The 26,024-nt window shown below is 45.4% G+C and overlaps 1 protein-coding gene across 2 annotated transcripts in view; it reads right to left on the reverse strand.

Moving 5' to 3' along the window:
- The window catches only part of asic4a (acid-sensing (proton-gated) ion channel family member 4a), a 62,930-nt gene that overhangs the window by 5,378 nt on the left and 31,528 nt on the right, over positions 1 to 26,024 (reverse strand). For both annotated transcript variants that reach the window (XM_037488372.2, XM_037488371.2), the window contains exons 2-5: positions 5,250 to 5,394; positions 4,792 to 4,919; positions 4,516 to 4,669; positions 1,869 to 1,922 (exon numbers count right to left, since the gene is read on the reverse strand). In XM_037488372.2, the coding sequence (XP_037344269.1) occupies positions 1,869 to 1,922; positions 4,516 to 4,669; positions 4,792 to 4,919; positions 5,250 to 5,394 (481 nt within the window). The remainder of the gene's footprint in view (positions 1 to 1,868; positions 1,923 to 4,515; positions 4,670 to 4,791; positions 4,920 to 5,249; positions 5,395 to 26,024) is intronic.

Genomic DNA, 26,024 nt, shown 5'->3' on the forward strand with positions numbered 1-26,024 from the left:
CTTCGGTCGTGACCTCGAAGCGGCGCTCGCTCTGCCGGAGAAATATCACACGACGTTAAACAGAAGGAAGAAGCCAACTCAATCTGCAGCAAAGCACAGAGTGTGAAAGTAAAAGGAGGGTCGTGGTTTTTTTTTGGCCACTTGGTTGCAGTAGAACATGCTGTAAACACAGCCCTTGTTTCTCACTACTTGGTGGTCCAGGCTGATTTCATCGTGGCGACAGTGAACCAGACCGGTAGGACCAAAACAATTGGTGAAAAGATGCTAAAATGCTCAATAATTCTAATACCACTTTGGAGTCGGATGATAATCACCTTGTCACTGTGTTGGCAACCCTTTTCACATCCTCATTTCATCCATTGTTAAAATGAAATGAAAAGAAAATTGGTGCAGCTCCAAAGTTCATTTACTTAATCGCACAACCCTATAAATGACAGCAAACAGGCCTTAAAGCTTAGCATTGTATATCAGACAGGTAAACCATAGCAACATGATTTATGGAACATGTTTCCGTCTGCAAGTGGCCAAGGGAAGTAGTATTTGTTCTGATAGCATAATAAACGGATTTCCCCCCTAATTGAGACGAGTAGGTCTTCTCTCTAGGTGGCATTTAAAAAAATAAGAGTTTTCAAAGGCCAGAATGTACTTATATTGAGAAGGAGCTCTTGGCTCCAAGCATCATGAAGTCATTTTACTTCACTACTACTTAGTGTTTTTCCGAGTTGCGAGTGTGAGGGTGACTCTGAGGGTGAACTAATTCGCTACAGCCTTTGAATGAACAAATAACAGTTTGCAAAATAACGAAGCGGATAAAATGTGAAGTGAAAAAGTCAGGACGAGTCAGGTTTTAAAGACTTCTCCAGCAGTGGTTTCACCGCCTTAACAGAACCACGTTATATCAACAAGTCAATATTGTTCTCGATATATGAACACAATGATGTGTGTCTTTTAGGGTTTCATTTGACAAACAACCAAGGAAGAAATGTTTACAGCCTTTTCACCGCTGCATTTGTTCAAAGAATAAATAATAATGTTCAGTAAAGGTGTCTGAAGGCTTTGCAAAACATTCACAGACTTAACACCCAATTAACTTGTAGACGTGAGTTGCTCAAACGTTAACAAATCAATTTCTCCACCCTAACTGACACGTTGCCATATATACAAGAGAGCAAATAGCTTTTCACAATCTCTCCTTTCAAATTCTTAAATGCCTTCAGTCAGGACATGAAAGGAAAGAAGGAGCTCTGAAAACAGTTATTAAAAATGTACGACGTATTCTATAAGCACAGGGGCACATATCGTTTTATCTGATACGGCAACCAAAAGAAGTCGTACGATATGAATATATAAATGATATTCTAATTAACTACATCCCCTGCAGGGTGAATGTATTCTTTAATACAGGAATATAGCCCACATGAAGATGCCTCACTCAAGATGTATTTAAGATTAAACCAAAGACATTTGAAATGGATTCAAATACAGCAATGAGACGTCATTAAAATGCTGGCTTGTGTTGCTGGGAAACGATAATTATATGTCTGTCACGACCATGAAATGCATATTTCTTTTCCCTTTTGACTGTGATGCCTTTGAAACCCAAAGCGCTTTTGTTCCTTCGAGGTGTCTGCAGGGCGGGGGGCCGGAGCCCCAGCCGAGGCCTCAGGGATTGTTTCAATGTCAACAGCTCAACAAAAGTCACTCAATCACAATGAGGGAAAAGTATTTTTGAAAACATCACGTGCAGGTATCTGTGTCACGGTGGAAAAACATCCATATCATGTTTACTGAGTGTGTTTCCATTTCCCTTTCAAGGGGGGGCGGATCTACTGTAATGAGAAAAGAAATGAAGGAAGATTGTTTCTTACCGAGTGCTCTATCAACACAGTTGATTTTACTGGGAGGGCAGATAGCTGCGGTTCCTGCAGAGGAAGAAAACAGTAAAAAATGAGTCAGATCAATCTGAAGCAAAATGATCAGTGACCCGCGTCCACTGCACCGAGGAACACCCCCCCCCCCCACCCACAGCTTATCAGTCATCTCCAAATGAGGCCGAGCTGACGGAGGGCGGCTTCTATCCACCACGCAGCACGGGGGGCGCGGCTCGGACGCCTGACCTAGAAATGGAGCGCCCCGGCTTCACACATAACACATATTTTTAAAAAAAGCAATCAATGAGTCATTTCCCCCTCAGATGAACATATCGCCCGGTCCCTTAATGGCAGGTATTCATTAGGAGCACAATTCATTTGCAACATTTACAGCGTTCGTCTGTCTGCGAAACGTTTCAATTCAATTCAATTCATTTTATTTTGTATAGCCCAAAATTGCAAATTACAAATTTGCCTCAGAGGGCTTTACAGTCTGTACACAGACGTTTATGGGGTTAATGTTTTGTGGAAGTCTCCTTCCCAATTAGTGTTTTTAATACATACCTCTTTCAGCTGGTTCTGATTTATTCTGTTGTGGAAATAACTTTTAATCTTTTTGTGTATTGCTTTTTTGGGGGGTTTCGGATTGATGAAAAGTGGCCAAGTGGCCCCTGTGTGCTGTCCACAGACACCAGGAAGAAGAGAGACTTAAAAGGCTTTTTTGGTGGTCATCCAAACATAGAAATAGGGCGGAATACTGAAATATTTATCCTGAAACAAAGAATGAAGGAAAACACAGATTTGCTTCTACACCTTCCAGTTCAGGATTTCTGAGTAAAATATAAAAGCTTTTATAAATAGCTCAAAAACGAATCACTTGCTTGACCAAATTATGGGAATCTGTATTCATTTTCATGAGGCTCAACAACAGGGCCTTTTGATTTAGTGTCTGGAGAGGACAGGAAACACAAATAAAGTAGTAGTAGAACCAACAGACTGCGAACAGATGTGGGACTTTCTAAACATTACAACCACAGATTGCTGCCATTTCAAATTAAGACTGCGAACATTTCCAGGGGAACAAATAAATCCCAATGTAAACCGTGTAAGGCACAGAGCTCCTGGTTTACACACTGGACTGAGCCATAAAAGGATTTTCAATTCACGAGCTGCTCTCTCACTCCCCCCCAGGGCGAGCTTTCGAATCAATCACTCCCTGGAACCCCTTGAAGGGGTTTCAGCAGGCTTAATATGCAACAGTAAATTTGATTCACCATTGATAAGTGCAGGGAACTAGCTCAAGCTTCCCTCTATCCGACGGAAGCTCTCCTCTAGATCTTTACGGGGGGGCATACGGCCCGCAAAAGCCTCCGCAATTCATTGCATCTGATATCTGAGATAATTAATGTAATAAATATAAACACTGGACACGATGGATCATCAACACCCAAGCAAAGACCGCGTGAGACCGAACAAACGGAGGAGTGGAGCGAAAGCAGTGAGATGTTTTCCCTTCAGCTCGATGGAGAAGTCGACAGCCACCTCGGCTTGCTTCTGCCCAAAATCCTGTCAAACAGTCACGGGAGCAAGCGATGAGGCAATAGCTGAGTTACAGCGGTTTGGGGGTTAAAACGCCGTCTCCACCTGAAATCTCTCACGCTGGGTTGTTTGTTTTCGAATCAATAGACTCCCTCATATTTTCAGTCATGCAAATGTCAGCTGCGCCGAGTCCATGTGGAAGACCGTGTTTTGAAAATGTTTCATTGATATTTCAATGATGTCACAATGATAATAGCGTGATGGAAATCTGATATTGGAATAGCCTTTTCTTTATTTTCTCTTATTTTTATAGATCAAACACTAGAATAATTGCGTACAGGACACATGGCCTCATCAAAAAACATTTTTTTTCTTCATCCTTAAATCTCTTGGTAGGAATGAAACGTTCTCTGTCCTACATCTCTGGAATCTGTTGACATTTGAAATTGATTGTGTATTCAAAGCAGTCTCTCATTTTACAAGTCAATATTTAATGAATCCTTTAAAAGCAAAAGCGGTTTGCAGACCATCTTAAACTTGAAACTAAACTACACAACCAGGACTGATGAAAATAAAGTAAAAAAACATCGAATGGGCAAGCTGAGATGTACAAACAAATGGATCCAAATACCCATTGAGACTTATAGTCTGAAGAGTCCCCCATCCAGAGAGCCACCAGCACGGCTGAAGGGCATTCCACTCCAAATATCGAGCACCAAGGTCGGGCATGTGGCAGCCTAAATTATGTCTCTGCCTGAATTACTCAAGTGAGCAGCAAAATAATGACTTGTTTTGCGCGGCGTGTCGTCTGCAAACACCCGGATAGCTGCTCTGTTTCACTCACGCTACACCAGACCATTCCTCCAAACAGATGGAAACGCAAAGCCTTTCACAGCGTTTTAAACTTTTAGATTTTTCCCAACGTGAGTCTGTGCGTTTACCTTAATGACGCGTGGGGATGTCACGACCTTGACAGTCGCCACGTGCCGCTGTGCGGGTTTATGCTGGTGCGCTTCTACAACCACATGAACCCCCCTCGAGTCGCTCCACCAATTCCGTCTTTACGTTTTCGACTCTGCGTGCAACTTCCCGCATGGGATCTTACCGGGCATGTGCACCATCCTGCAGCCGCACACGCGCAGCACCTCGTTGGTCTCGCAGAGCAAGCGGCAGGCACTGATGCTGTATGTGTCGTATCCCGGGAACTTCTCCTTGCTGGCGGAGCGGCAGTTCCCCCACGGCTGGGGCAGGTAGGTCAGCTAAGTACACACAGAGAGTTGTTAGACCTCAGTCCGAAACCACCGTTCGTTGTTGTGTGTGTGTGCGTGCGTGTGTGTGGTAGGGGGGGGGGGGGGGGGGGGGGGGCGTGAAGACGGCCTACCCTCTGCTCCTGGCATGAAACAAAGGTCTGGAAGCCCGGAGAGACGCCGAAGCCCAGCTGGTGGATGAGGGGAGGCTCGTCCTGACTGTGGATCTGAACTCGGATGCCGGCCTCCAGGGACGTCTCGTCTTCGCAGAGGCAGAGGACAACGGAATTACAGATGGCCGCCTCGCGTGACAGCGAACCGCCAGCCATATTTCAGTCACGTTTGAAAAAGACGGCAGTGGGGATTAATATTGTGTGACAGCTACAATGCAGACACAAATCTGAGGTATTGTGTTCAGATATCTCCTGTTACAAATCACATTTTCCAGGTTGCAGGCATACAATCAAAATATGCATTATTTACAGTTTGTGAGCCAGGGAAATAGATGCAAGTTATTTTAAAGCCCCAGCAGAGTTATCGCGTGCTGTAGCATATGATTGGATTACATTGGACAAATAGTTTTGAGGCTTACTTGTCTCTCTCCAGATGGGCAGATACTCATCTTGCTGGATATCCAACATGATCTCCAGCCCGTTTCCCATTCCACCCTGCTTGCTTTTCCTGGATGTTGTCCTGTTACCATTAAAGGTGTAGCATTTCCCGTATCTGGTATAAACCTGGAAGAAGAATAGATTCCTATCACGAACACCACCAACGGTCACAACAAAGTCCACACGCCTCGTGGGGCTCTGCACTGAAGGCAGAGATACGGAGGGAAAAAACATGGATAAACAAGCCGATGGTCTACTTTGGCAAGTTACTGAATACTACTAATAATACTTTGGATGCAGTCCGCTGGCTGGCTCGGTCCCTCCTGGACTCTGAGGAGCTGTATTTGAATTAATTCCCAACACGCAGCACATGAAACCCAGCGCAATAATGCACGACAGTGCTACCATCCCACTGAAATATCAAATGGCATAATAGATTATTTAATCTTCCTTCATGAGAAAGACTAAAGACTAAAAACAATAAGAGAGCCGTGATGTCACTATCTATCAGAGGAGGCGTCCCTGCGGGGGACACATCTTGTCTTCTCTTTGTTTACCCGTTTCGTCTAAACCGCTGCGCTGCAGAAAATGTTCGTTTTATGGATGATTTATCTGGTAAAGGGACAAAATGCAATCTCAATGGGAACAAAAAGGGACTGTGGATCCACTTGCAAATCATGTTTTCTTTTAAATAGATAGCTAGACAAAGAAAATCTTGAATAAGATTTAATCAGTAAATACGTTAAATGTTAATGTTAAACACTAGTCTAAGGGGTCTTGGCAATTGGTCAGTGACAATATTTGGCAGCTTAACATCAATAATTATATTTTGGTGCTAAAACATGTCTGGCTTTAGAATTTGCTTTTTGGGTGAACATCTTTCTCCTCTCTACACAAAACACGTCTTTTTCCAGATAGGAACACATTGGATTTGTTTCGATCAGAATCAAAAAGGACTGAGATGAGAGCATTAAAGCCTAAGAAATCACAATGTCAGAGGTCAACCGACGCGTCGCCGGCAGCGAGATAACAATCGAGCCGAGAGGAAGCCAGACGAAACCATTAAAGAGACGCTGCGTTCTCCAAAACATCCACATCTGCGTCCCAGCTTTGATATGAGGCTTGATCCGGCTAATGAGCGCTGTGATGTCTAAATAAGGGACGCCGGCGGAACAACAGAGACACTCTCATTTAGAGACCACAGGGTGTATTCACATCTGAGACGGTCGGAACAACAAATCAAAGTCACCGTCGAGAGGTTCGGTCCAGTAATTCCCCGGGAACAGTCGGCAATTTAGCAATATCCACAACAGTGATTAGAGCGAGGAACGAGGACCGGGTACCAAAGCTCGCGCTTGTTTGGAAGCAGACCTGTGTTTTACACAATAATAGACTCTGAGCCTTTTGATCTGAGTGTGTGTGTGTGTGTGTGTGTGTGCACTCGTGTTTGTGTCGGGAAGGGTTTTTCGAGTGCATCAAAGTCAGTCGTAGTTAAGGATTTGAGAGAAAATGGCTGACACAAATATGGATCCCGCCCTGGGCCTCAGACAGGTACAAAGGGGTTCTCAAGGGGTGAAGAGTTTTTCGGTCCGGGTTCTGCATTTTGTAGCAAAGAGTAGAATATTTTCACGGCCGCCGTGATTAGACAACAGGAAGTGGCGAGGTGTGTGTAACCTGTGCTATTAGGTCGAAATGGTTTAATTGCTTATTTGGTTGGCGCCGAGCAGTTGAGGAGGTAACCTGCACTCATAATTGATCCCCCTCCTCACAATCATTGACACACTTAAGGCTCCGCTGGCAGACTTTATCTGATGGTGCAGGCAAAGGAGGATTTCACACTAGAACGACCAAGTGGCCCCCGGGTTCCACTCCGAGGCTGCAGAGGACGCCGGCTTTCTTTTTACAGACGACGTCCCCGGAGACTACGGGCGCATTTTCCCCCCATCGTCTCTCCCCAGGAAGTGGTTTTAAGGCAAAGCTCGCGCTGGTTTGTTGCTCTGCCTGTGAAGCCCCCCCCCCCCCCTCAAACACTTCTCTGTCTGCGCAATGCATTTTTCTCTTGTTACGTCTCGCACTGAATTTAGCACTGAATTATATATATAACCCTAATTTGAAAGGACAAATTGGTCCACACAAAAAAGTCTCCATGTTCACCGGGTAACTATTTTCTTGTGTAATTGTGTTCATAACGTTTGGAGATGAAAAGCAAAAGAAGCTGAAAAAACGTCATAAATATTCTTGTGTTAACGATGGACCACATAGAGACAATAGTGGCAGCAATTAACTGGAATTCAACCATCGCTATAGTTTCATTTACACAGGGACACTTTTTCCTTGAGAAGGCGTTTGGTTTTCGGTTAAACCGCCTGCAAATGCACTGTTTAGCTTCAGGCTCAACACGACAGGGCTGTTCCCCGGGAAAAAAGAAAGAAAAAACCCCACTGTACCTGAAGAAGTTATTTTTGTTAACCACAAACTCACACACCTGGAGAAGCCTTTCAGACATCAGGGAGCACTGGAGGTTTTCTGAGTCTCATGTCTTACCTCGTCTCCTCTCGTTATCACGAGTGTCAAAAGGCTGAGAGAACCTCTGTAAAACTGTCTGAGGTCAAGCTGTGATTCCAGGCAAAAAAATAAATAAATCAAACAAGATGGCTGCACTTAACTTTATGCATTAAGATGAAGCCCTCATCTGTTGCTGCAACATTTTATGCAACATTTTATGAAACAATATCCAACGTCACACCGTTTTCACACGCAGCAGCTCATCAATCGTGGCGTAATTGTCTTAAATGTCAATTCACTGTGTCTTTCGGCCGTGTTCTTGTTTGATATTTTATCTCTCTATGCTAAATGTGATAAGAGAAGCCCCCGTGACGTGTAATTCAGAAGCCCTGGTGGGGAAAAACCCCTTTAAGACCCTCTTTACGGCCGTAATCTGACAGTTTCCCCCCCTAGCACTTCTTCTTTTAAATAACCTGCAGGAATCACTTCAGTGCTTCTCCGGAGGACATCCATTTCCAGTGTCACGGCGAGGCTCTACGCGCACGAGGAGGGAGGATTTGAATTCATTTGCGGGGCGGTGGTAGAATAGACCGCAGCACTGACTGGCTGCTGTAAACCATCAAAGCAAAAAAAAACCTTGATTACATTTTGATACGAGCTGAGAAGGGACCTGTTATTTCTGAATGTTGTTGAGGTTAATGAGCTACGCTGAAATTATCTCTCTGTCGGCCACTTAATTAATCTATTATCAACTTCTATGAAGACAACTTTGAATGCTTTCCTTTAGTTACACTTTCGGAGAAATCTCAGAGGAAACACTGTTGGCTGTGAGAAAATAGAATTTCATCCCATTGGTCTTGTTCTAAAAATAAACAACCTCTATGGCCGTCTGTGACAGGGAGGGACAATGGACAAAATGTCATTCACGCACAAGTCATTCGCATGAAAGAGCTGTTTGGAAGAAACTGTTCTTTGTGTCCCTACCACAAAGACAAATCATTAAAAATATCAATGTTACATTTACAACACAGCTCAAAGTGAGCAGGTTTACATTTGGATGGAGAATCTACATAGGTCATTCATGCAGTTTCAATGCTCAAACATCCCTGTCAAATAAATAAATCAGCATTGCCATGACAATGCATACATCTTATATATTGCATGTGACACGGTGTCCCTATTTCACCCCACCAGGAGGAAAAAGTCACAATGAGAAGTCTAACATCTGAAAAAAATGACCCTATAAACAAACCAAATCTCATGGCGACCCTTATAACACTTGAGTATGAAAGCGGCAAACCTCTCGTTCAGCAGAGTTGAGCTAGGCCTGGTTTTATTGTGCTTTGCTAATTTTGTTTGGCACAACCCCCACAGTTCACTCTCCCCCCACCTTTTTCAAACCTACCTCTGTTATGTTAACAGAGGTAGGTTTGAAAAAGGTGAATAAATCTACCTTCTTTAACTGCCTTACACGGTTTTATTTCTTCATTGGGTGTCAGCGTTATTGTTTCCCCCTTAACAGAAGGAAACATAACAGGGGTTAACAAAAAATAAATAAAATAGCAACACATTTTAATGAAATACAATCGCTCAAAACACTGTAGCCTCACAAGTGACTGCAGAGTTGATTAAAAAGTGATTAACAGCTTTGTGGGGATGGTGTATTACAATGCCATTAGATACAAGTGAAGCAACGTGCTAATTCAGGGTGTTATCTTCTGTTATCCTTAAGTCAGGGTAAATAATCCTTCCACAGCCTCAGTCTCTTCGGGGAGAGGACCTTCTAGTGGTCTACAGGAATCCACAGCAATTCTGTAGAGATTCTAGCCAAGAAAAAACGATGAGTGATGTGTCAGCTGGTACGTGTAAAAAAAACGTCAAAAAGTAATAAGTACTGATTGCTAAATCTCACTTCTTCTCACACATCCACTGGTTGAGCAGCAGAATTCATAAATAATCCTCAATCCAACGTAAATGCACATACAGTAAACATCACCATCGCCCCCTTCTCACACTTCAGTAAAAAAACTAAACATTTGGACTGAACAAAGCAGCGGCTGGGACGTTGAATGTTGAACGTTCTGCACCATTAACCTCCGTGTGAGCGCCGGGCCCCGAGGAGCGCGGCTCCGGATCGCTGCTCTAAACATTCGCTGGAGTGAGATAAATGTGATGCAATCAGAGGGTTTCAAAAAATATATATAATGCCGCGATTCCCGCCAATCACAAGAAATGCAAATTGCGAGGCTTTGGGCAGGACGGGTGATCCGAAAAAAAGGGGTCGTCTGATTATTCGGCAGGGGGGGGGGGGGGAAACGTGACCTTTTGCCGATCAAACCCGGGGCACCGACCCTCCGCGTTGTATTGATCCAACGCTGATTCAAACTCCAAACCTGCGGGGCATGGAACTCGCCTCGGTTCCAACCGCCCCGTACGTGCAGTTGCCTCAGCTTCACAAAATAACGTACATTAACGCGGTGAACCCCCCGGCGGGTAGCGACCCCGCGGGGCTGGTTTCAGTCGTCAGTGTGGGGGAGTTCTGACTCATCTCTCCGCCGCCTTTCTGGTTTCCTCAGGCAGAGCATCAAAATAAGTGGGGCACCAAAGTCGGAACATTGCACTCAGCAAACCTCTCTCTCTCTCTTCAAATGTTAGTATTCCCGTTTCTTTCTACACCCCCCACCACCACCAGCTCACCTCCCCCCCCCCACCACGCTGCTACCCCTGCATATCCAAGCATCCTCGGCTAATGGAGCGGGAACAGAGATGCTCTCGAAAAAAAAGCAGGGGTTGAAAATGGACAGGCTCTTCAGCTCAATACAGCGACTCACAAATAGAACGGCAGCACTCTCAGAGACGTGGGAGCTTCCTTTTGAGGACGCTCTGTTCCAACAGCAAAGGGGCCGAGGGGCCCGCCGCTCTATGAATGTGGGTAGAAACCATGGCGGGGATCATTTGTTTGGATCACCGCACCGAAACGGTGCCTTTAATCAGTCTTTGCGTGTAATTGAAATGAATTTTTTCCTGCCCGGCTCCAACCCAACAGTGAATCGTTCGGAACACTGGTTCTCATCGTCCACTTATCGATTGACCCGCATGGGGACCTTTTTATGTTAAAGTGACAAATATACCCGCATAATGCCTGACATGTTCCAGGCGCCCTGTGAAACTTTTGGCACATCGATCAGGGTCCCGTCCGTCGACGGCGGGGTCAGGCAACTGTTTGCATGCTATTTATTTATCGGGGGGCCCAGCGGAAGAAGAGCACGCTACAAGTGAGCCAAGCACGAGCCGCTATTTCCACTTGGTCTCGTTTGGCCCCCATAGTGCTGATTGGTCATTCGGCCCGTCGCCGCCCTTCGGCAGGAGCGAGCTGCTCTGGGCGCTGCACCGGCAAAACTTTCCTCGCCTCGGGGGCATTTGTCTAACTGTCGACTTTTTGTTGTTTTTTCCTGCAGTCATTCAGATATTCGGGTTTAATTAAGGATCTCATTTGCCGGGCCTTCGATCCCACGGGGCACCCCCCCGCCCGTCCGCTCGCATTCTGGTGCCCCGCCAGGGGGGGGAAGAAACACGGACACTCCCCTACCCGACCGCCACTGAGGAACCCGCCGTCACAGTTCCCCAGCCAAACTTTTTGTTCTTCAGTATTCATCAAAACCAAGAAACCCTGCTTTGGTTGTTTTCCTTTCCAGGGAACTCGGGGGAAATTGATGTGTGTGGGATTGGAGCCACATGTTCGGCGTTGATGAAACTGCTGGAGAGGAAAAGCGGGATCTAGTATCTCTCGACATGAATCATCAATAGAGAGCATGGTTTCCCTTCAGAGGTACGAGAGAGATGCAAATAAATATCGGCCGCAACTCTTGTCACTTTCAGACGTGTTTTTTTTTTCCGTGGAAACCGAGCACACGCATCAACTTTTACAAATGCTTGTGATTGCATGTACCCCCTAAAAAAGGGAGCTGCTGCAAAGGTTTATCTTCCTTCTCTTTGAGAATAAGACGTCTAATGACCACGGACTCCTAATGCAACGCTTGCTTTTTTTCACAAGATGGTGCAATAAGTGCACACACATGCCCATTAACTGACTCACTAATTCTGCCCGGGGAGAGCAGTAGTGAAACGATATTTGCCTCTCGACCGTGTCTCACGCTACACAAACCGTCCAAGCAGACAAGTCCGATTTAGTGTTTCTGCTCAGGCGGAAGGGGCTTGGCGACGGTCAAAAGAAGATCTCCCAGTGCGTTAGACTGAGCCGGGTCGAATAGCGCCTAAACATGCCCACTTCGATCTGCCGTCCAATCACAGTCAAACGGTCAAACTGTCCAGAGAACGCAGCAGTGGAGCTCACCAGGCTCAGCCTACTCTGTGGAACGGAGGCCGCGAGGCTCTGCTCGGAGCCCGCAGGAGTGGTAGCTTTGTTACAAAAGGGACCGGTGATCTTGTGACAGATTAAAAGTTAAAAACGTTGATGGGGGGGTTCTTTCACCGGTGTGGTGACCTGAGGCTCTACTAAGAGGAGTAAATGCCAATCACGCTTTTTTTTCCCAGTAGTTTTGTTGCCTTAACCCAGGGGTCCCCAAACTTGTTCCTGTGATGGCCAGATAACTTTTCCCTTCTCTGGGGGGGGCCGAGGAAAAGAAAAAGTGTGACGATTGCACTGGGTGCCTAAATGTAAACATTTATTGTTTTCCAGAGAGCCACATATAACCAAATAATAACAATCCGGGATCTTCACTGAAAATAAATAATATCACTTAATGAAATAAATAATAACCAAATAATCTTCTCTGGGATCTTTACAGAAAAAATGAAATAAATAATAACCGCCACCATTGAACAAACAAATAATCGTTTGACCACTGCAGGTTAAATACCCTGCATTCTGAATCAACCTTTTCTCCATTATTCCCTTCTACTTCACAGAAAATCATAATGCCCCTCTGGTATTGTTCAGGGGGCCGGGCCAAATGTGGAGGCGGGCTGTATCCGGCCCGCGGGCCTTAGTTTGGGGACCACTGACTTAACCCATCTTCCCGTGAGGACCGAAGTTTATCTTTGAAATACGCACATTTAGTAGTGAATGTTGAATAACTACTCGGGAGGCCACTGATCGAGCCGCTCTGATTGAAAGAGTTGTGAAGTAGCAGTGACAAAAGTGTATGTGTATGCAATGAGTATTAGGCTAGATGATTCATTTCATTAATTGGTGACTGCCTTGTTTTCATTCTACTCCACGAGCTCATCCCACTATGCCTCCAGCATCACCAGACATCTAGTCTCTATTCCACACTTCTCCTGCCTCTCTCTCTCTCTCATCTAGGACTGTTGTTGCAACTACAACTGCTCTCCATTGGAGGTCGGTAAAGATTATAAGATCATTTGATGCTCCTTTAATGGCAGGTTATTACAAGTGAGAGCAGAGGACTACTGTAATCCCCGTCTGCAGATCAAAGACAGCCCGGATCTTTGGCCTGCTATTAACCGAGTGGCTGGATGCCACCTGCACAGATGTTTGGCATGCGGGCCGCAGGTCTGTCAAATGGGAATCATGAGACCACAGGACACCTTCCAGGAAGCATCTGAGGCTCCCCAAACTTCAAGGTCTGCAAATTGGATTAATACTTTCATCAACATAGTTTCCACAGTAATCAATCAATCCTTTCCCTCTTTGCCATTAGTGTATCTAGATTTTTTTATATTTTTTAATATTCTCCAAAACAAATTCCACAGATTTCACATCTTATTCAAACACTGTTTGGGAGTTCAGGACGCCGTCGCCGCCTCGCTTTCAAATTCAAATTTTCCATCAACATTACAGACACTTTTGATACCCGAGGCCACGGAGCTCAGCGTGGTTCAGAGAGAGTTGATGTTGGGCTGAGCGCACATCGGTTGTGAACCATCCCAGGCTCTGACTGCCAGTCACAGAAGGTGCCTGTGATCGGGGGGGTACTGAGACGTTGGAAAGGGCTTCCCAGCCCAGACTGTCAGTGCACATTCGATCTCCTCGGAGTCTACTCACACTTAAAGCTGTCGGTTGTTGTTGTTGTTGTTGGCAAAAGACTCGTGAGTGAGCCGTTGGAGCTGTGGTGGAGCTCGAGTTGATTGTCGCTGAAACGTTAAGCTATTTTCAGGGAGACAGAGACAAAGAACGAAATAAATGCCGCAATCGATATCACCCCGCAGTGGTCACAAAGCCACTTTGATCCGGGACGCTGTTTTCGCAATAATGAGACACTGCTGTCCAACACAGTCGCAGAGGGAAAAAAATGATAAAACTTTGTTAAGTCAGTCGGTTCCAGATCGAGACTGAAATATAATCTCAACCACTGTCGCATCGTCTGGCGTGACATTTTGTACAGACATTTGTGTTGCCCAGATGGTGAAATCTGTGCTGATCTTAGTAATTTATCATAAAGTCTCTCTCAAGTGACTCAACGTGATGATGCTTCCGTTCACACCATCCTCCCCCAACTAAACTGTGAACCCTTTGTATTACATTTTTATTATTTGTCAGTGAATAAAATGACACAATTATGGACAACGGCGGAATGGAAGCCAACACAGCAGCAGGAAGACGTGTATTAGCAACTGCACGGTTTCACGCTTTCTATTTAGTTTATTATTATTATTTATTTATGCTACTCTGCGAGCTGTTACGTTAAAGTTTGTGTTTAGAAAATAAGGCATTTTGTTCAAAATGGTGATTTAGCAATTGTTAGAACTGTAAAGTCCTAGTAATGAGCTTTAGTTAATAATACAATCAGTATCTGTAATATGTTGATAACACTATAAAGTTTTTAAAATAAAATAATACAAATGTGCATTTCAAGACATTAATAAAGATTCAATAAAGCGTATTCACATAGTAAATAGTCTTTCTTGCTTTACTAAAATTAATAGTTACATACTTTAAATGATTCAAAAATATAAGCCAACAGTTATATGTATATGGAGCGGTTTCCATTCATTAGTCAAAAAAGTATTTTTCTGTCAATAAAAATATAAGGAATTGTCTTTTTCCTCCAATGTAGATGGCAGTATTCATTCTGGATTCATGACTACGAGACAACACTTTAATATATTTAGTTGTGTCACAGGTGAATTTGGCTTCAACATTTATAATAGGAAAATATCAAGCGCATGCATTTTTTAACACCCATTTGCTCCATGCGGATGAATTTGTGTCGAATCAATTTCACAGGTGGTTCCAACGACGTTGACCTTGTACCGGGCTGCTCAGATCTTGACTGAGTTCCATTAACACAACGCAAAGCAATTTCATTGCATGTAACGCACACAAAGCCAACCCTGATGGCTCCAGTGATGAGAACGTCTGCAGGCGAAGGTGAGATGATATAATGCAAACACTCCACATGTCCATCACACCCCCCCCCTCCCCCCCAAAAAAAAACATTTCAAATATGAATTTAAATTATTACAGTTACGAGTGTGGACATATAATTAATTTATCCACTACATTTTGGTGTGACATCGTGATAATTTCTCTCGCTGCGAGGTCAGCTGCACCCTTCCAATACACACAAACACACACATTTTATGCCTCCAGAGTGTGTAAGTCAGATGTTACAAACGGATGACTTATTATAACAAACAACAAAGCCGTAAACCAAGAACAGAAAATGGTGACTTCTGCAACTCTCCTTCGAGATCTATAATTCACTTTGACAGGTGTCAGAAACCGAGCGTGTTTATTTCCGCCGCGCCGTGACAACAAGCAGCAAAATATCCCTCTGAGGACATCAGAGGCCTTAACATCCACGGTCGGTGGATTCTGCACCATGCGCGACATGTCATTAGTGAGCGTTGACACCATGGAGATGACTAAATGATGATAACAAAGGCCCATGCATCAGAGAGTTTTCAATGTGACGAAAAAGTGAAGCCCCCCCCCTCCACACAGAGCTCTCTCTGTCTCTTCTCTTCACAGAGTCTACGGACATTTTACTAAACACGAGCTGCTGACTTTCAGTCATAGCAGAGCAGAGATTATCACCGCAGCTTGAAGTGCGAGTCGGGAATTATTTTCTGAACTGATTTTGGTGACATTTCACATGCGGAAAAAAAGGTAAATGGAGAATTTCCCCCCGAAAAGCACACAGAAAAAAAGAGAGCAGTGGAAAATGAGTGTGGCCCTTGATTCTCTGTGACTTATTGTGTGATGAAATCCTGCTCACTGTCTCTCAGCTCCACCACGACGGCGGCAACCAGAATGTCTCTTAACTGATGGTACAGCGGTCGATGCATCAGTGTGTGCATTGGGATGAAGAAGTCAACGTCAGCGCATTCCCCCCCCCCTGAGGGTGGCCCTCGTGCGGCGGACGAAGAGCCATCAACTGGACCGACCCAAAGGGGAACGGCGCACGGCCCGATATTGATGTCTGAAGGGTTGCCTCTTGAAAGCCAAGGACGGAAGATCACTCAGGCGACCACGTCCCTCGCCCCCGGTCGCAGCCGAGAACACTGGTTTCCGCCCGTGGTGCCGCTCTGAAGGGCCTTTTTCAGACACAGCGAGGGAGGAAACAAACAGCGAGAAGAGGGGATCATCTGTCGCTCTACGACTTGGCCGTGCCTTCCCGTGTGCGGAGCTGGAGATAAAACCCGGCCTTAGTTTTAATTAAGCTTGATCAAACATTGTTAAGGCTCAATCCGTAATGCTAAGCTGAACAAACCCAGAGGCTCGCCCCCCGGCACACATTTTTCCTCCTCAAATTGACTGATGCTGAGGTAGACGGCTGCAACGGTGAGGCAAAGCGCCACGTAACGGTGTAGCGTGTGGCTTGCAGCCAACAACCAGATAGCAACAGAGCCTTCAGTCATGTGACGACGAGGGGCATGTCCAGTGCACAGTGACGGAACATGAGTCTATGAAGATCACCTAAGTGATCGACACCGTGTACACCGTGTACATGAGGACCAAAAGTCAGCCATTGCTCACCGCTGAGGATCAGAACATCATGTCGCAGGCAAAATGAACGTATTTATTGCGTGATAATCGGGGTCTGTGGCAGAGCGGGTCAAGAGAGCAGACTGAATGAGGAGCTACGCACCAACTGCCTACGGGCTTCAAAGAGTCCGCCAGTTGAGTTAGAGACGCGTGCTGAATACTGCTGTGTTGAGAGCGAAAGGAGAAACTGGTCCAGCTCAGGAGACCCCTAAAGTGCTCAAAATACCCAACAGCGATGAGATCTCTTTCACCGTAAAGGATCTAATAAGTGTGTACTACCTTTCTCAGACATCATAAGATGAGGGACAACACCAGGTGAAGTGGGTTCATTCTTTTGATTGAAATGTATGTTTGGTGCATTCACAAGCTTATAGTGTAAAATATTTGAGAAGATGTCACGTTTCACAAAGCAGGTTGTAGGACATGTCAGAAGATGAAAACATTCCTGTTTAGGCAGGATGGGAGTAGAGATATTTTCCTTAATGAATCGCAGTTATCTGACTCCATTTATGTAGAAACAGGAAATTACTGATTGGGATCCCTGGTTGTAATTGTGAAAACAAAGGCCTGATTAAATCCTTGTGCAGAAGACACAACCAGAAAATGTTGTTCATTCAGAAGCAATGATAAATAATATGAGAGACATACAAAGATATTAGCAGTATTGTCTGACTTGCTGGCTTACAGATTCTCCGGACTCCACGAGTCTGGTGAAAACGAACCAAAACGAAAAACTGTTGTAAGATGGAAACTGGATCACTAAACTAGGCGAGTCTCTGTGACAATGGACAATTTTCAATACAGAAATTGTTTGGACTCCTTTTAACATGTTGACTGCACATACTACATGTCCTACTACTACTCCCTAGCTGCAGAAAAACAAACAAAGCACGCAGTTCAATCAGGAGAGACTCGTTTAATAGTAATACAATAATTTATTCCACAAGCATAAAATATGAATTGTGCAAGGTCTTTGGCGATTGGACTCCATCACGAAGTACTATCCCCGAAGGCAGGGATAGTGAGGTCCAATAAGCCCAATCCCCCTGGAGTCCAGACACTGGTGGAGGTGGTGTAAACAATAGCAGCAACCTGATGACGAACCAGGAACAACGCTGATGCCAACTGGAGGTGACAGGGGTGGAGGAGGGTCGCTTCAGCTACACGCTGAAATGACAGCTGACAGCCAACAGAGAGGAGAACACTTTTAAAGATTGACAACGACAACGTGATTGGCTTAAGGAAACCGTGTGTAGAATCTGATTGGTTACTAAAATGTGCCCGCCTCCAATCAGCTGATAGAGTAATTGCAAAGGAGGCGAACAGAGTCAGACTGGTTGTCTTCCTGACTGAACTTGCGCTTAAGCTACATTTCAATCAGGAGAGACTCGTTTAATAGTAATACAATAATTTATTCCACAAGCATAAAATATGAATTGTGCAAGGTCTTTGGCGATTGGACTCCATCACGAAGTACTATCCCCGAAGGCAGGGATAGTGAGGTCCAATAAGCCCAATCCCCAAAAGACATTTATTTTCTACGAATAAGTAAATAAATAAATACCTTACCCACTGCCGTAGTGAAATTCCTAAGCAAACGCCAAAAGTTAGTCATGACTGAAGTTAAACTTGCATGGGTTGATGTCAAAACAGAGGTAAGAGATCTGGTGAGTCAAAGCCCAGAATAGGACGTCGCAATGGACTGCCGATCGCCCACCGGGTTTACCAGACTGAGACTTAGAAAGAAGGTTACCTGGATGGGTCTTACGAAATCGGCCCCAGACCTTGAAACTTGTGTTGCCTTGCTGGGACTTACGCACTCGGCCCACAAACTTAGGATGATGTCATCTTGCTGGGACTTACACCTTCGGCCCTCAACATGGCAACGATGACATCTTGCTGGGACTTCCACATACGGCCCTCATTAGAATGATGTCACCTGATGGGTCTTACACATTCGGCCCCCGCCATAGTAAGATGACATCTTGCTGGGACTTACACATACGGCCCTCACTTGACTGATGTCATCTGCTGGGTCTTACACAGCCGGCCCCCTCCATAGTAAAGATGACATCTTGCTGGGACTTACACATACGGCCCTCACTTGAATCATGGCATATGGTGGGTCTTACACACATGGCCCACAAACTTTGCATGATGACCTCCTGATGGGACCCTACGGCCTCTCTTCCAAGGGACACTAAGGAACCACGGCGGTCCACTGTAAGGGGACGCTGAAGTGACCTCCCCACATTGCCAAGGGAATACACCACCACCACCAGTTATATGCATGATTGCCTGTTCTTTTACCGCTTCAGGGATCTTGCAAGTACCGTGTTATGGTCAGGCTGGAGGAACGTCGCAGCAGCCGCCGCCGCCGACCACCGCCCTGTCAGCGGTGAGCTTGTCACTCACTTGGGTAGCTGCTGCAGCTCTAGCCCTTATCTGTATTGAGCGTGTGTAGGACAGCCTCTAGTGGAGCTTTGAGCATGGGCCAGGTCCGGAGCCGCATGGGCGGCGATAGGAAGTCTGGAGACGGGAAATTGCAGCGACATTTCGCAACCTGCCAGTGACTCGTTCCCGGGGTGAGCGCTCAGAAAACGCAGGTTAGATCTACCTCCAGTGCCGGTGCGCAACCTGCGAAGATAGGGGGGGTTTAAAATGCTTAACAGTAGCTAAAGCAGATAGCAGCTGCCATTCGACGTGCTAGTGCAGTTGCTACTTCCTAGAACTGCAAACTTGTCAAGTTGAGCCAGATTACAGAGTCTAACCCTCGGGCGTGCAAGGACTTCTAGGGACACGAGAGAAGATCCCCTGCCTATATTGTGGGAACCATTTAGTGCTGCAGCACCCTGCATGAGGAATACTGCTACATCGGCAACCACCCAACGAAAAGAGCTTTCCTGAACCCAACTTACCATCCTCGATGTTTGTGACTGTAGGGGTTGCCGCAGTTCAACGTCCCATTAGTGGCAGGGATGAAGAGGAGATACCTTTGTTTATAGTTTAACGTAGCTGCCCCTAAACGAATGCCTTGCGTACTGTAGATACTAACTTCCTTAAGTGGACCATCTAATATTTCAGCCAGCTAAGAAAAGAATTTTAACCTTAGTTGATATTAATGCTGCACTCTATTGTCACACTAAATGCAATCATCTGAAGAAAGGAGGCCATGGTCTAGCCAGCTGTGGCTCTGACTGAACCTCCCCAAAAAAAGATGGCCTGCATTGTCTCAAGTTGCTGATCAGAACCGCTGTTGTGGCGGTTACCCTAATCATATGAAACCCCTGCCATCCACGCTCTGTCCGTGCCGATCCTGTTGCCAGATTCAGTTTGCAAAGACGCCATGTCCTGCTAGCAGAACGGAAACGCAGGTCCGCCTGAGATGAAGCATATGGCAAAAGAGCCTCTCACTCTAACGCAATCTCTCGTCAACATGCTGCGAGTGTAGTTTAGCTTGCATGGTGCTGCAATGCAGCTCCATCTTACGCGCACTTGTGTTGATGACTCGTCCCAATTAGTGTTCCTAAAGGGGCCTGCACGTGCTTCAAAGAACTTCACTGCCAGCACAGTGGAGCAACGTCCCTTGTTGAAGACGACCCAGAGAACGACGTCTGGTGTGTGAAAGCCGTTTGTTTGTTCATTTGTTTCCGCTGTTCGCGGACATATTTGTCCCGTGTTCTCCTGCAGAACTATCGGACCCCTTAACCAGCCACCCGACGTTTGCAGAGATCTCCCGCCATGAATTAGAGTCCCTATGGGTGTCCTTGTAGTTTGCCAATGACTGGTTGAATAAGTGGTCCTATTTCCACATTACTTCCGACAGAAGCTATTCAATCTGATTAATCGCTTAGCATCCTTTAAAATGCCGGTATTATGCGAAAAGGATGGATGGAAAGGATGTTAGCCAACCAATCGCATCCCGCAAGAACATCGTTCGCAAGAGGGTGGAACCAAGCACGCCCCTGCGTTTCTCTGAAAAGCAGGACCATAAACTAGGCTTTAGGACCTCCTACCCGAAGATTTCTTGCTGCCGCAATGACTGTTCCATGTCCAAAGCAGGTGGTTGACGCGTCGCTGACAGGCCATCGGCGCTGGGTAACCCAATGCCGCACGGCTAGAGAGCGCAGTTGACTGTCGAGAAAGTAGAGTTCCTTGAAAGCTTCCTGTCCAAGTTGTTATTAACTTCTTTTGCTTGAAAGCCTCGAAACCCATGTACCTGCATACAGACATACCATTATTTATTTTATTCTATTCTATTGCTAGTGGTCCTGTAGTGTATTTATTTATGCTATATGTTGAGGATTAAATATAATCATGCATGCTCACGCTAGACTGCAATTACACTTGAACAATAATTGAATACTAATAACGAGTGGAGGCTGTGTATGACCCGGAGCACACAAACATGTTGATAAAAAGGCTGCACACACTCTCAGGGTCACGTCCATACATGGGACGGGGTGACCATGGCTCACACGCAAAACAGCCTTAAAATGGAGTGAACCTGTTGCTAAAGAACTGCACGCCCTCCCAGGGTCAAATGTAGATAAAACAGAATATTGAGACCAACATGTCTCACACACACAAACTGTCTCAAGTATGCAGTGAACTCATGAACAACAGGAGACGTGATGATCCGAGAGCCTGAAGGGATAGACATCCCTGTGCTCCAATGGGGCTCTCCGAAGGTCATAAACAAAGGAGCTGCCTCCATCATAGTGAACCAATCAAGAATGCTCTTAAAGACTTTATATTCCGAGCGCACTTTGAATTAAGCGCCCTTTCATTGCTGTTGCTAGACAGATTGAAACAGGTCCGTGCACGTATGACTGCAGGACTGAATACTCCTGTCACAAATACACATTGTCATATTGCTTTGATTAAAGCCTCAAGTCTGGTCCTTGTTTTGCGTTCACGACATATACATTATCTACATCATAGCCTATAGAATAGTCCAGGTGAAGCCGTTATTCTGCTATGGTCGTGTAGAGGATCCCTTCCTTGTAGTCAATGCGGTGGAGTGGGCCTGAGGACTTTGAAAGTTTTACGGTACTGGTGGCAGAACGATTACTCCCGTAGTTCGCGCTGAGATCGCTACCCAGCTCCGTACGAGTCTAGCTCATGCTCCCCCTCAGGGTATACATTACATTACACCGCAACAAACAACGCCAGAGCTACGTGCTCCCCCGTGGAGCGGTACTTTAAACAGTGCTTTACTTAACCAGACGCTGCGCTAGCATCACATAGAGGACGGCCGGATAAATGCTAACCGGGGTATAGCTTTGCATCGCGGAGCTTCAGCTGAGCGTGTCGTTACGTTAGCAGTTTAACGTGGATGGGGAGCGTCGACTTGCCTTACCGCGTGTTAGCCTTTTGAGAGGCTGCTATGCTGCTTGCTGGACGGAATGCTGCGTGTTTCCCAGGCGTTGGAGATGAAGGAGATTCCCGTCCTCGATGTCCCGCAGTAGCTGGAGAGCCCGTCCGGGGCGTAGCGCTCTCCCGGTTAGCCCGCGTAGCGGGTGCTTGTCGCTCCCTCAGAGAGATCTAACGTAACCCCTTAACAACAACCTGACTGTTTACGCCCTGGCTCTTAATAAAGCACTTGTAGTTTGGCTTCTTACTTATTTGTACTCTCTTGCTTCTTGTTCTGTACCCTCTGCTGAATGCATTTATTGTGCCATTGGAACATAATGGTCTGTTTCCGATTCACTCCGCCCGTCTGCCAGCTGTGAGCCTCACCCACTCACACCTGGGCAGAGGAGGCTTGGTACCGCGCTCTTACGTTTAGCATGACTGCTTCCTGCTCCGCCTCGTAGGCGAGCGCTACTACGCCGGTACCTCGGCGGGCTGCACGACGGCTCAGATTATTGATTTAGTTTCTCCACAATCGATCATCGTCCAATCGGAGTTTGGAGTTTACCGCAAGACTTTGGTGCCGGACCCGCTAATTGAACGCTTTGCTTTGCTTCGCTTCGCCTCGCTTCAGCTACACGCTGAAATGACAGCTGACAGCCAACAGAGAGGAGAACACTTTTAAAGATTGACAACGACAACGTGATTGGCTTAAGGAAACCGTGTGTAGAATCTGATTGGTTACTAAAATGTGCCCGCCTCCAATCAGCTGATAGAGTAATTGCAAAGGAGGCGAACAGAGTCAGACTGGTTGTCTTCCTGACTGAACTTGCGCTTAAGCTACATTTATATTCCTTGAAACAGGAATTAGGAAACATGCGCGACCACATGAATAAAAAATCGATATATTGCCTGACCGTCAGTTGGCCATTTAGTCGAGGCGGTAAAAAGCCTTTGGCTCCGGTTGAGCATCTTGAATTGAATTAGTAAATTACAGGTGCATGTACTGGACTTGCAGGTAGCTGCTGAGGGATCATTTGTACAGAAACGGTGACGCAGTGAAGGTTATTTTGTAGGCTTTGTTGCCACATACTTACTCTGCACATCATCTTTAAAAGGTTAATCTGACAAATTAGATGGTGACACTACGATGTGATAATTAAAGATAAAGCACATCTTTTTTTCAGCAGGGGAAGGCCCCTTGACGACATTTCAAGAAGGCAAAAAAAAAACAGAAAACTTGAGTGTAGCCCCTCTGCCCCGAAACAAGTTTTTTTTATCACCTCATGCTTTCAGTTTATTGTAACACATAAATCCTCTCTGTATCGTACCTGAGAACATCCACATCTTTGTTTTACCCACGAGCTCTGGCCTCGAGTCACCAAACCCTGACCAAAGCATGGGTATAAACAGATAAATACGAGAAGTTGACCCTGCTGAAATCCCCAGTTTAATTAATGCTAGGTCCCCTCTCTGTAATTTGAAGTCTTCTTTATTAGAAATTTTAAAAGTGCTCACCCCAGGGACGCTCCAAGTCGCAAGGAAATTGTGGCACAATATGTTTTTAATTTCCCAGGAGGTCCTTGCACAGCAACTATTTAACGATGGATAAGCTTTGCTGAATGAAACTAAAAGGTATGCTTATTTTTTTCTTCTTCTGTCTTCATGCATGACACTTACATGAAATATTCTGCCTATAAGCTTAGTGGTACTTTCTCTTGGTTTCTACTGGGGCATCCGCTGTAGTGCAGATGCAATATAACTTCACAGAATGGAAATCCCATTAAAATTATTTTTTAACAGCCTTACAGCAGCACAAAATACTTATTGTCCTTGATGTAAAAAAACAAAACAAAAAGAGTATTTTGTGCGAACAAGAAACCATGGAAAAGTGCAACACAATCTGTAAAAGGGCAACGTATAAACGTTTTAGACGTACGATAGGTCTCACTTTGTTGATCTATAGTTTTCATAAGGAAGTTTTGCTTAGTTCAGAGGTTATACTTAAAAACTAATTCATACTGCATATTTATGTTAGCAGTTCTCGGATATGACCAATAATTTAGCAAATAAACAATCACAAGCGCTAACTCTGAATTAGTGTAAATCTGCTGGAAACCACCTGTGGGCCGACGTCATGTGACCAACAGGCCGACCCAATAAAGACACTCGGTGCACCATCCTCAACGCAAGTCAAACAAACCAAAAAGATCAAATAACACATGCTTATTTATAATCAACCTGGGAAAGAGCAGCAAAAGAAACCCAGAATCATATAACTAGAATGTTCAACATTTGAAAGGTTTAATATTTGTGGTAAAGCCAGATAAAGAAGTAGCTCAAAGAGATTCAAGGTCGAGGCTTTCCAATCGCTTTGGCACTCATAAAGATTTCATTTCCAAAGGCAGCATAATTATCTTGAGGCAACTCATGCAGTATTTCCCCACCTTTTTTGTCACACTGACCGGCGCAATCAGCGAGGCTCAACTATCCCTTCATCTGCATCAGTGATGGAAATAAAGTCTAAACTTAGTGCTTCAGGTTGACCACGGCTGCCCGACGGGTTTTGGGTCAGAGAATGACTTACATCCTAAAGGGCAATTTTATTAAGGCGCCTATTTCCCAAAGCCTGGACGCTGCGTCAGGTCCGTCTCTTTGGTCCTCAGCCCACAGTTTGAGGGACACATCCGTCTCCTGTCGCTGCTGCTGCTGCCTCCACCACAGAGCCCGGTGATGGAGGCGAGTGATGGAGGCGGTGCAGTCTTCTGAAAAGGCTTTATTCCACCAGATGATCTCAAGCTCAAGGACTTTCTTATTAAACATGTACAGCATCTTTTTCTTTTTTTTCTTTTTTGCAATCCATACTTTTGGAAGCAGAAGCGGTATGTCAATCATGATTTGAGCATTTAGGCTTTTTCGGGAAGGTGTGTGTTTACAGATGGATGTCGTGGCGTCACTGTTCACAAAAGCCTTAGCTCAAGTGTGCGAGTTGTGAGCCCGTGTTTGGGGGAAGACGTTTCAGAGAGAACGAGCTGAAAAATGAACCCCCTGGTGATTTTATTTCCCTTCTATTCCCAACTAAGCAAACACACACCTATCTACCTTTATATCAACTTATATCAACGCGTTTGGACCTCTAACTTTTTAATTCTCCAGAGTGTCCTGTGAGCGATTATTAAAAAAACAAAAATAAATAGGGCCGGAAATGCTTGGACGAGGATATAAATGATTTAGCTTTGCTGGACAGTGACCGTGTGGCAGTGAGCTATTTTTACTCCGGTTCAGCATCTGCGGCGGTGTGACACGATGTCAACACATGGCAGAGTCCACACACTGTCTCGGGCCTCGTGGTCTCCAAGTGGGAGACTTTGAGAAGACAAAAGCACCGACGGGCCGCTCTCTGGTGGAGTTCTGGTCAATTGCAACCCCTCGCGCTCTTTTTGAAGTACTGTCACATTATGGAATCTTGAACTTTGTGAAGCGACCCCCCCGCGCGCCCCCCCTCTCCTCCTGAGCTCTGTCGAGTGGACGGGGTTTTCTTTTTGTTTGCTTTGATGTTGAAGCTCTAATGAGAACACACGACTACGTACCTGTCGGGAAGAACCACACTCAGCAAAATCAGTAAGCTCCTAAGCAGCCGTTTGAAGTTCCCTCGCCACTTCCCTCCGCTTCTTCACATTGTGATGTGGTGGGATACTGTCTTCTAATGTGCTTGTGATATACTGCTTGTTCCTCAGGATGACACAAATCGATTGGTATACTAATCCGGGTGTATCCAGCGGGGCGTTCTCTTATCCGGATGGATTTTCACACACTAACTTAAAAATCTGTTGAGTGGTCTTTAGGGCTAAGTTTCTTATTCCTGTCAGAAGCAAATGGGATTATACGCAATACTTAAAAGTTTCACCCACTTAGAAAGTCA

This window comes from Pungitius pungitius, chromosome 10 (assembly GCF_949316345.1).
Source record: "Pungitius pungitius chromosome 10, fPunPun2.1, whole genome shotgun sequence".
NCBI classification, from domain to species: Eukaryota; Metazoa; Chordata; class Actinopteri; order Perciformes; family Gasterosteidae; genus Pungitius; species Pungitius pungitius.